Source organism: Rhinopithecus roxellana, chromosome 20 (assembly GCF_007565055.1).
Source record: "Rhinopithecus roxellana isolate Shanxi Qingling chromosome 20, ASM756505v1, whole genome shotgun sequence".
In the NCBI taxonomy this organism is placed as follows: domain Eukaryota; kingdom Metazoa; phylum Chordata; class Mammalia; order Primates; family Cercopithecidae; genus Rhinopithecus; species Rhinopithecus roxellana.
Window position 1 is genome coordinate 11373749 of NC_044568.1, and position 12001 is coordinate 11385749.

A 12001-nucleotide genomic window follows, 5' to 3' on the forward strand; every position below is an offset into this window, starting at 1 on the left:
AAACTCTGTCTTTACTAAAAATACAAAAAAAATTAGCCGGGCATGCTAGCAGGCCCCTGTAATCCCAGCTACTTGGGAGGCTAAAGCAGGAGAATCGCTTGAATCCGGGAGTTCCGGAGGTTGTAGTGAGCGGAGATCGCCGCCACTGCACTAATCTGGGTGACAGAGCGAGACTCAGTCTCAAAATAAATACATTAATTAATTAAAATGAAAATAAAAAAGTTTGGCTACTTGAAATTTTGAAATTTACATTTGGCTCACATTTTATTTCAGAGGATTGCTTCATTTTTAAAATCTCAGGCTGCCTGTTCAAAGGACCAGAAGCCAGGAAGTTCATAAAATCTGAAATTTTAAAATAATCGTTATTATATTCTTTTCATTTGCGAATAGCCATATAATATGTTATTTATAAATGCACGTCACCTTGTACACAAGGTTAAATGCAAATACACTCCCGATTGGTCCTAGCTCAGCTCAGGGAGGAAGCCCTGCCCGAAAAGGTTGCAGCCCAGGCTGTCACTCTTTCTTCATTCAGCACAGTGTCTGGTCAAATCTTCTGTCACTCAGGGACTGAAGGGGCGGGCTTTAAGCGTTATCCAGTCAGAGACTCTAAACTAGGGAACCGTCCAGTAAGACACGCTCCTGGAAAGTACAGGACGGCTTCCGGGATTTGGCTGGTCTTTTGTCTCTTCCTGCAGCCAGAGCTCCTGGTCCCGTCTTCACTGCTCTGTGTCCTCCGCTTCTGGAGGCCCAGTCTGTGTGGCCCGGTGACCTGCAAGTTTTGGGAGATCCACAGCTAAGACGCCAGGACCCACTAGGAAACCCAGAAATGGTGAGAGTGCCGGGTCCGACATCTCCAGAGAGGGGGAAGGGGCTGATTGAAAGCTGTCGGAAGTGGCTGTAGCGGGACTGAGGCCTCCCATCTGTCAGCTCCAAAATCTGAGGCGCCTTGGTGCAGCTCGGCCCTCAGTCCCCTTCAGCCGTAAGATGGCGGCTGGGCGGACAGGCGGGACCCCGGGCGTCCTGTCTCTTCCCTTCTGTGTGACTGTGCCCGGCCTGGAGCCCTCTCTGGGCTGCGCTGCACTCACCGCGCCGCGTCTCTACCCGATTGTGCGGGGACCACGGGAGGGTAGTCAGGGGAGAATCCTGACTCGGGGTGCGGGGTTCATGAATCGGAAGAGCTTTTCGTCCCTCTTTTCTCTTATGAAAAATTTATGGTAGTTACCGCAAACGTTAAATAATTTATTGAAATAGTAGTTCAAAAATTGTAGAGCACCCTAAGAGAAGACTTTTATAAGGTGCATGACGAAAAAACCCACATTCATTAATCGGTTACGTACAGTTAGGTTGGTTGGTTTTTTGAGATGGAGTCTCGCTCTGTCGCCCAGGCTGGAGTGCAGTGGCGCGATCTCGGTTCACTGCAAGCTCTGCTCCCGGGTTCACGCCATTCTCCTGCCTCAACCTCCAGCGTAGCTGGGACTATAGGCGCCCGCCACCGCGCCCGGCTGATTTTTTGTGTTTTTAGTAGAGAGGGGTTTTCACCGTGTTAGCCAGGATGGTCTCGGTCTCCTGACCTCGTGATCCGCCCGCCTCAGCCTCCCAAAATGCTGGGATTACAGGCGTGAGCCACCGCGTCCGGCCACAGGTAGTTTCTTAATTTCCACTCTGAGCGTACAGATTTCCTGGTTATGCAATCAGAGGTTACTTGGCAGTTTATAGTTGGTTAGGTATGAATTTTGTTTCCCATAGTGTAGTAATTTACAAAAACAAAAACAAACAAACAAAAAAAAACAAAAAAGACGCACTGGAGTTAAATTTTTTTTTTAAATCAAAATCCAAAGACTAGAGTCACATCAGTTTCATCGCCTGCCACTTAAGTTATTTTCACACTCCACAGGGGAATGATTTTCCCTTCGTTTTTCAAATGCATCCCAAGCCACCTCTCAAGTCAACACTCCCACCACCCTGCATTCCTTCTTCCTAACTCTGGCTTGCAGTAAAATACTAAATTTTCAGTTCTTTTTGACATTCCCAAATGCCAGTTTCCCCTCCCTAATTCACATTATCAGCTATTTGTCCTTTACTATGCATTTTAGATACCGTGTTTTAATTAATAATTTTTTAAAAATTAAGATGGAGTCTCACTTTGTCACCCAGGCTGGAGTGCAGTTGCGCCATCTCTGCTCACTGCAGCCTTTGCCTCCCGCGTTCAAGCGATTCTCGTGCCTCAGCCTTTTGAGTAGCTGGGATTACAGGCGCGTGCCACCACACCTGGCTAATTTTTGTAGTTTTAGTAGAACCGTGGTTTCACCTTGTTAGCCAGGCTGTTCTCGAACTCATGACCTCAAGTGATCTGCCCGCCTTGGCCTCCCAAAGTGCTGTGATTACAGGCGTGAGCTACTGCTTATGGCCATGAATTACACATTTTTTGACAAAGCATTGGATGGGGCTTTTACAAAGATGTGTTTGAAAAATATTTCCCCTGAGAAGAAAGTGAAGAATAATCCCCTGACACTGTACTGTAACTCTCTTTTATCTTCTCTATGTACAGAAGTCTTATCAGAATGTTTTTGGATCAAGGTTTCCCTTTGGAAACTTTTGGGATTATTTGTTTTCAGCCACCCTTGAATTTTTCCTGGTCTTGGGTTTCAGTATTGTTTGGGGATAAACCAAGATACCCACCATGGTTATGTCTGCTAGAATGTCTAGTGAATATTGGCTCCTGGGTTATTTTCTTTCATAGGAAAACCTGAGGTATGGAGTGTAGCCTCTCAAGGAAGCAGTATTTTACTGCAAGCCAGAGTTAGGAAGAAGGAATGCAGGGTGGTGGGAGTGTTGACTTGAGAGGTGGCTTGGGATGCATTTGAACAATGAAGGGAAAATCATTCCCCTGTGGAGTGTGAAAATAACTAAGTGGCAGGCGATTAAACTGATGTGACTCTAGTCTTTGGATTTTGATTTAAAAAAAAAATTTAACTCCAGTGCGTCTTTTTTGTTTTTTTTGTTTGTTTGTTTTTGTTTTTGTAAATTACTACACTATGGGAAACAAAATTCATACATAACCAACTATAAACTGCCAAGTGACAGGAATCTCCTGGTGTACTTAGTTTTTTGAAAAGCTAACCCCTTGAGACATTAAAGCTGTCTTTACCCAACCCAGCTTCCATTTCTTGGAGACACATTGCTGGTCAGCCAATCAGATGCTGGTATTGAGGGAAAAACAAATAATTTCTGCCCCCTGGGTTTTTTTTAAGGGGACAGAAAAATAGTGAAATAAATATAGTTAAAGAAAAATAGTGAACAATTTGTGAAAGAAAAAAATGGCATCCCAAAAGTCAAAAACAACCTGACCCCAGTGAGATGGTGCAAGAACTTGGAAAGTAAAACGCATCTGGTGCACTCACTGGGCCATACATAGTGCAGTGTCTCCTGAGAGGGTGGTTATTGAGCACTTAATTGAGCAGGATGGGGTGGGAGAATCTCTTAAGTGATTGAATGGCCTTACTTGACACATGAATAAGGCACATGTGGTTTTTAATCAGCACTGCCACTCTCTAGGCTTATCACCTGTGAAAGATTTGTTCACTTCTTGAACCTCAGTTTTTAATTGTTTCTTTAATCTAATATATAGTTTTTAAACATTTTTTTTTAAAATTATACTTTAAGTTCTAGGGTTACATGTGCACAACGTGCAGGTTTGTTACATATGTATACATGTGCCATGTTGGTGTGCTGCACCCATCAACTTGTCAGCACCCATCTTTTACATCAGGTATAACTCCCAATGCCATCTCTCCTCCCTCTCCCCTCCCCATAAGAGGCCCCGGTGTGTGATGTTCCCCTTCCCGTGTCCAAGTGATCTCATTGTTCAGTTCCCACTTATGAGTGAGAACATGTGGTGCTTGGTTTACTGTTCTTGCGATAGTTTGCTGAGAATGATGGTTTCCAGCTGCATCCACGTCCCTACAAAGGACACGAACTCATCCTTTTTTATGGCTGCATAGTATTCCATGGTGTATATGTGCCACATTTTCTTAATCCAGTCTGTCACTGATGGACATTTGGGTTGATTCCAAGTCATTGTTATTGTGAATAGTGCCACAATAAACATATGTGTGCATGTGTCTTTATAGCAGCATGATTTATGATCCTTTGGGTATATACCCAGTAATGGGATGGCTGGGTCATATGGTATATCTAGTTCTATATCCTTGAGGAATCGCCATACTGTTTTCCACAATGGTTGAACTAGTTTACAGTCCCACCAACAGTGTAAAAGTGTTCCTATTTCTCCACATCCTCTCCAGCACCTGTTGTTTCCTGACTTTTTAATGATTGCCATTCTAACTGGTGTGAGATGGTATCTCATTGTAGTTTTGATTTGGTTTGATTTGACTCTTTATCCAGTTTGCCAGTCTGTGTCTTTTAATTGGACCATTTAGTCCATTTACATTTAAGGTTAATATTGTTATGTGTGAACTTGATCCTGTCATTGTGATATTAGCTGGTTATTTTGCTTGTTAGTTGATGCAGTTTCTTCCTAGCATTGATGGTCTTTACATTTTGGCATGTTTTTGCAATGGCTAGTACCAGTTGTTCCTTTCCATGTTTAGTGTTTCCTTCAGGGTCTCTTGTAGGGCAGGCCTGGTGATGACAAAATCTCTAAGCATTTGCTTGCCTGTAAAGGATTTTATTTCTTCTTCACTGATGAAACTTAGTTTGGCTGGATGTGAAATTCTGGGTTGAAAATTCTTTTCTTTAAGAATGTTGAATATTGGCCCCCACCCTCTTCTGGCTTGGAGAGTTTCTGCCGAGAGATCTGCTGTTCGTCTGATGGGCTTCCCTTTGTGGGTAACCGACCTTTCTCTCTGGCTGCCCTTAACATTTTTTCCTTCATTTCAACTTTGGTGAATCTGACAATTATGTGTCTTGGAGTTGCTCTTCTCGAGGAGTATCTTTGTGGCATTCTCTGTATTTCCTGAATTTGAATGTTGGCCTGCCTTACCAGGTTTGGGAAGTTCTCCTGGATGATATCCTGAAGAGTGTTTTCCAACTTGGTTCCATTTTCCCCATCACTTTCAGGCACACCAATCAGATGTAGATTTGGTCTTTTCACGTAATCCCATATTTCTTGGAGGCTTTGTGCATTTCTTTTTCTTCTTTTTTCTCTAGACTTGTCTTCTTGCTTCATTTCATTCACTTGATCTTCAATCATTGATACTTTCTTCCAGTTGATCGAGTTGGTTACTGAAGCTTGTGCATTTGTCACGTATTTCTCGTGTCATGGTTTTTATCCCTATCAGTTGGTTTATGGCCTTCTCTGCATTGATTATTCTAGTTATCCATGCTTCCATTATTTTTTCAAGATTTTTAGTTTCTTTGTTGGGTATGTAGTTCCTCCTTTAGCTCTGAGAAGTTTGATCGACTGAAGCCTTCTTCTCTCAACTCGTCAAAGTCATTCTCCATCCAGCTTTGATCCGTTGCTGGCGATGAGCTGCGTTCCTTTGGAGGGGGATGCGCTCTGATTTTTTGAATTTCCAGCTTTTTTGCCCTGCTTTTTCCCCAGCTTTGTGGTTATATCTGCCTTTGGTCTTTGATCATGGTGACATACTGGTGGGGTTTTGGTGTGGGTATCCTTTCTGTTTGTTAGTTTTCCTTCTAACAGTTAGGACCCTCAGCTGTAGGTCTGTTGGAGATTGCTTGAGGTCCACTCCAGACCCTGTTTGCCTGGGTATCAGCAGCAGAGGTTGCAGAAGATAGAATATTGCTGAACAGCGAGTGTTGCTGTCTGATTCTTGCTCTGGAAGCTTTGTCTCAGGGGTGTCCCCCACCGTGTGAGGTGTGAGGTGTCGGTCTGCACCTAGTGGGGAATCTCTCAGTTAGGTCCCAGACTCAGGGGTCTGGGACCCACTTGAGCAGGGAGTCCGTCTGTTCTCAGATCTCAGCCTCCTTGCTGGGAGAATCACTGCTCTCTTCAAAGCTATCAGACAGGGTCATTTACATCTGCAGAGGTTTCAGCTGCTTTTTGTTTAGCTTTGCCCTGTCCCCAGAGGTGGAGTCTACAGGGACAGGCAGGCCTCCTTGAGCTGTGGTGGGTTCCACCCAGTTCGAGCTTCCTGGAGTCTTTGTTTACCTACTTAAGCCTTAGCAATGGTGGGCGCCCCTCCCCCAGCCTGGCTGCTGCCTTGCAGTTAGATCTCAGACTGCTGTGCTAGCAATGAGGGAGGCTCCTTGAGCATGGGACCTTCCTGACCAGGTGTGGGATATAATCTCCTGGTGAGTCGTTTGCTAAGGCCCTTGGTAAAGTGCAGTATTAGGGTGGGAGTTACCCGATTTTCCAGGTGTTGTGTGCCTCAGTTTCCCTTGGCTAGGAAAAGGGATTCCCTTCCCCCTTGCACTTTCCAGGTGAGGTGATGCCTCGCCCTGCTTCAGCTCTGGCTGGTCAGGCTGCACCAGCTGACCAGCACCGATTGTCCGGCAGTCCCCCAGTGAGATGAACCCGGTACCTCAGTTGAAAATGCAGAAATCACCAGTCTTCTGTGTCACTCACGCTGGGAGCTGGAGCCTGGAGCTGTTCCTATTAGGCCACCTTGCTCCGGGACCATCTCAGTTTTTAATTGTAAGTTGCATTTTATTAGTAGGGCTTGAAAGGTGGAAAAAAAATATATATATGTATATATATATATTTGTAAATGGCATAAAAGAGGTGGGTTTCAGAAAAAAATTAATATCTAATCATATATTCCATTTGTTAAAAATTCTCATTTACCTTTTTCTTTCCCATTGTTGAGTTTTGAAATTTTCTCAGGTGTGTTTTTTATGGCTTGGTGATGTCAAACGGAATTTTAAGGCTTAGCTTTTAGATGCTAGCTATGAAGGAAAAAAACAGGAAAAATCTTCCATTTTGGCTCTAGAAAATGAATACATTTCCACAAGAAAATGTGGTAGATAACTGGTGAGTTACATAGATTCATGAAAACATTAGTTCCTCTTCTTGCAGGGTACGTTTGTGACAGTCACTATCTCTTTTCTCTATCCCTTTATCTTGATTTCTGAGTTTCATGCCAAATTTTATTAGATGAAACTTGGTACCTCCTAGAAGTGTTGCCATGTGACTAATTGTTTACTACATGATTTTTAATTGAAATAATTCGATAATACATTTATTGTTTGAAAGGAATAGATACTTTTGGTTTTCTTATTGAGGTATGAAATGCAGACACCTTAAAATTTCCTTCCCTTATATGAATACTGTGTTTGAGTAATTTTGCTGGATTTTACAGTTTCAAAAACCAGGTGAATAACTCTGAGATGAAGATTAAAGCTTGAGCCCAGTTACTCTGAGCTAAGGCTAATATTGAGCCTGCAAAAAGAGGTTACTAAAGGCCCAATTACTTCTTTCTGGGGAGCCTCCCTCGTCTGCAGGTGTCTCAGCCTGCTCACCACAGCCATGGAAGAAGGCTTTATACTGAGAGAAACTTCAGAGCCATGGAAAGCTGGGGGTCCACAGGCAGATTGAAGGGGACTGGAAAAGTCTTACTGAAGATGAAGCTGTTACTGTTTTGAGGCAGTTCTAGATTTTGTAAAATAAAGCAGTTAGATTTAAGTAAAAAAATAAAAATTGAATTCCGAAGGAGTATTGCAACAGGAGGAAGTACCGGCTATAAGATCTATAAAGATTGCAAAATTTAGGCAGATAAGGGCTTTCTGTCATAGGGAGTAGCAAAGCCAGTTAGAAACAAGGTGCGACGGGAATGGCAAATGGAGGGTGAATAATCAGATTTTAGGTCAGAGAATGTTTTACCCTGAAGTCAGCATGTTCTTAGGAGGAACATAAAATACATTTGTATGTTGACTCAGACTGAGGGTAGCTCAAAGTTCAGGAGCCTGTGAAAAGGAGATAAACTTAATTAAAGTTTGGTTAAGAAGTATTTTATTTGGACCACTGACGACAAATTCAGCTGATTTTTTTTATGAGAAAAAGAAGAAAATGTGGAGAGCCCGTGTCTGGCTATGTGAAAGGTAAGAAAAGAGAGCACCATCTAAGTCATGAATGGGAAGGGTGTTTCCAAGAACAGTTCCTGGAGAACACAAAGGATGGGGAATTTTATTAATCACAGCTGTTCACCTGGATTATCTATGTGCTTCATTTCCCCCCACCTTTTTATTTGTTCTATACATGTCTTCCATTTGACTTGTCCTGGGTTGTATCTCTTTTAATAAACTGGTAAACATCACTACAGTGTTTTGCTGAGTTCTGTGAGTAGCTCTACCAAATTATTGAACTTGAGGGAGATTATGAAAGTCTCCAATTTTTAAATAGTAGCTCAGAAGCATAGATGGGCCCATGGGATTTGTGACTGGCATCTGTAGTAAGGACAGTGTTGTGGGACTGAGCCCCGAATCAGAATCTGCACTGACTCTGGGTGGTGTCAGAATTAAAATATTAGACAATGAGTTGGTGTTGGAGAATTGCTTGGTGTTCAGCAAAGATTACAGAATTAATGCCAGAAGAAAGAGATCACAGAGGCCTGGCCTGACTTGGAATGGAACTCTGGTTGTCTGGGAATGCTAGGCTCTGCTCTTCTGCACATAGGCTGTCACATTGCCCGTTATCCTGTGATTCCATGTCTCCTCCCAGGGTGAGAGAGGATTGAAAACTTAAGAGGAAAGGAGTTTTGATAGCGGACCCCCTTTTCCCACAGCTGCCACCACAGGATTTCCACCCACTCACAGACACACCCACTGGACATGATGTGTCTACACCCCTCCCAGGACTGAACACAACCCTTAGGAATTTCACCACAGTGTTTTTTTTATCCTAGTGTTTCTTGCCAAAAACCTACTGAAGAATCTACAAGTCTCCTGGCATATCCCCACCCCCAGGCACTGAATCTGCAGCAGTAAGCTGTTTTCTCCACCAACCTAGGGTTCTGGACCATCTGTTTATAATCTCATCTGCCTGCATGGACACAGAAATAAACCAGAGTACAGCTCTACCTGGGCCATATCTGTAGCACAAACCATTTCTTCCACCTACATTGTACTCTCCCCTGCTCATGGATTTTTTTCCTTTTAACTTTTATTTTTGGTTCAAGGGTACATATGCAATTTTGTTATGTAGGTAAAATTGTGTCATGGGGTTTGGCGTGTTGATTATTTTGTTACTGAGTTACTATAGAGCCAAACAAGTGTTTTTTTCTGATCCTCTTTGTCCTCCCACCCTCCACCCTCAACTAGACCTCAGTGTCTGTTGTTTGCTTGTGTCCATGTGTTCTTATTGTTTAAATCTTACTTTTAAATAATAACATTCATTTGGCTTTCTGTTTCTGCATTAGTTTTCTAAGGCTAATGGTCTCTAGCTCCATCCGTGTTGCTGCTAAGGACATGATCTTGCTATTTTTTATGGCCACATGGTATCCGTAATGTTTATGTACATATTTTGTTTTTATTAAATCTTGTTTTATGTTATTTAACTTTTTTGGAGAAAGAGTCTCACTCCGTTGTCCAGGCTGGAGTGCAGTGGCATAATCTTGGCTCACTGCAGCCTCAGCTTCTGGGCTCAAGCAGTCTTTCTACCTCAGCCTCCCAAGTAGCTATAAGTACAGATGCACACCACCAGTCGCAGCTAATTTTTGGTTTTGCAGTTTTTGTAGAGATGGGGTTTTGCCTTGTCGTTCAGGCTAGGTTTTGAACTCCTGAACTCAGGCTATCCACCTGCCTTGGCTCCCAAAGTGCTGGGATCACAGGTAGGAGCCACCATGCCTGTCTGTACCACATTTTTTTTATTCAGTCTACCATTGATTGGCATTTAGGTTGATTCCATGTCTTTGCTATTTTGAATATTGCTGCCATGAACCTGCATGTGCATGTGTCTTTTTGACAGAATACATTTCTTTGGGTACATACCCAGCAATTATGAAATTGCTGGGTCAAATGATAATTTTGTTTTTGGTTCTGTGAGGAATTACTACACTGGTTTTCACAATGGTTGAACTAATTTACATTCCCACCAGCAGTGTATAGGCATTCCCTGTTTTTTACAACCTTGCCAGCATCTGTTATTTTTTGACTTTTTAATAATAGCCATTCTGACTGGTGTGAAATGGTATCTCATTGTGGTTTTTCTTTTTCTTTTTTCTTTCTTTTTTAGTAGAGATGGGGTTTCACCGTGTTAGCGAGGATGGTCTCTATCTCTTGACCTCGTGATCCGCCCGTCTCGGCCTCCCAAAGTGCTGGAATTACAGGCTTGAGCCACCGCACCCGTCCTCATTGTGATTTTTCTTTGCATTTGTCTAATAATGAGTGATGAACATTTTTAAAAATATGCGTGTTGGCAATATGGAAAATCTTCTTTTGAAAAGCATCCGTGCATGTTTTTTGCCTACTTTTTAATAAGGTTGTTTGCTTTTTTCTTGTAAACTTGTTTAAGTTTTTTATAGATTCAGGATATTAGACCTTTGTCAGAAGTGTAGTTTACAATTTTTTTTTTATTCTGTAGGTTGTCTGTTCACTCTGCTGATAGTTTCCTTTTCTGTGAAGAAGCTCTTTAGTTTAATTAGGCCCCATTTGTCAAATTTTGCTTTTGTTGCAGTTGCTTTGGTATCTTCATCATGAAATCTTTGCCAGTTTCTATGTTTAGAATGGTATTTCCCAGATTATCTGTCAGTGTTTTGTTTTTCTTTCTTTCTTTTTTTTTTTTTTAACAACTTTAAGTTTTACATTTAAGTCTTTAATTTATCTTAAGTCTTTTTTTTTGTATATGGTATAAGGATGGAGTCCGGTTTCAATCTTCTACATAGTGCCAGCTAGTTATTTCAGCACCATTTATTAAATAGGGATTTCTTCCCAAATTCCTTTCGTCAGCTTTATTAAAGATCAGATGGTTGTAGGTGTGTTGCATTATTTCTAGACCTCTATTGTGTTGCATTGGTCTATAAGTCTGTTTTTTTTGTACCAGTACCAGGTTGCTTTGGTTACTGTAGCCCTGTAGTATAGTTGAGGTCAGTAATGTAATGTATTCAGGTTTGTTCGTTTTGCTTAGGATTACCTTGGCTATTTTTTTTTGGTTCCATATGAAATTTAAAGTGTTTTTTTTATTTCTTTAGTTCTGTTAAAAATGTTAACAGTGGTTTAATAGAAATAGCATTAAATCTGTAAATTTCGTTGGGCAGTATGGCCATTTTAATGATGTTGATATTTTCTATTTATGAGTATAAAATAGTTTTCCATTTGTTTGTGTCGTCTCTGACTTCTCTAGTCAATGTTTTGTAATTCTTGTCATAGAGATCTTTCACCCTCCCTGGTTAGCTGTATTCCTAGTTATTGTGAATGGGATTGTTTTTGATTTGGCTTTTTGTTTGGCTGTTGTTGATGTACAGGAATGCTACTGACTTTAGTACATTTATTTTGTATTTTGAAACTCTGCTAAAGTTGCCTGTCAGTTTAAAGAGCTTTTCTGCTGAGACTGTAGGATTTTCTAGATATAGAATTAGGTCATCTGCAAACAGGGATAGTTTGACTTCCTCTCTTTCTGTTTGAATGCCTTGTATTTTTTCTTTTGCCTGATTGCTCTGGCTAGAACTTCTAATTCTATGTTGAATAAGAGTGGTGAGAGAAGGCACTTTTGTCTTCCTCCAGTTTTCAAGGAGAAATGCTTCCAGCTTGTTTCCATTCAGTATGTAGGCTGTGGATTTGTCATAGATAACTTATTATTTTGAAGTATGTACCTTCAATGCATAGTTTGTTGAGGGCTTTTAACATGAAAGATGTTCAATTTTGTTGAAAGCTCTTTCTCCATCTATTGAGATAATCTTGTGATTTTTGTCCCTAGTTCTATTTATGTGATTAATAACATGTATTAATTTGTGTATGTTGAACCAATCTTGCATCCCATGGATAAAACCTAGTTGAACATAGTGGATTAACTTTTTGATGTGTTGCTGGATTTGGTTTGCTGGTATTTTGTTAAGGATTTTTTTCATCAATGTTTATCAAAGAT

The 12001-nt window shown here is 41.4% G+C and overlaps 1 protein-coding gene across 1 annotated transcript in view; it reads left to right on the plus strand.

Moving 5' to 3' along the window:
* The first annotated feature begins 749 nt into the window (after nt 1-749).
* LOC104653868 (zinc finger protein 91-like) overlaps nt 750-12001 on the plus strand; it is a 78901-nt gene continuing 67649 nt past the window's right edge. The window contains exon 1 of the mRNA XM_030925350.1: nt 750-832. Within this exon, the coding sequence (XP_030781210.1) occupies nt 830-832 (3 nt within the window). The 5' untranslated portion in view covers nt 750-829. The remainder of the gene's footprint in view (nt 833-12001) is intronic.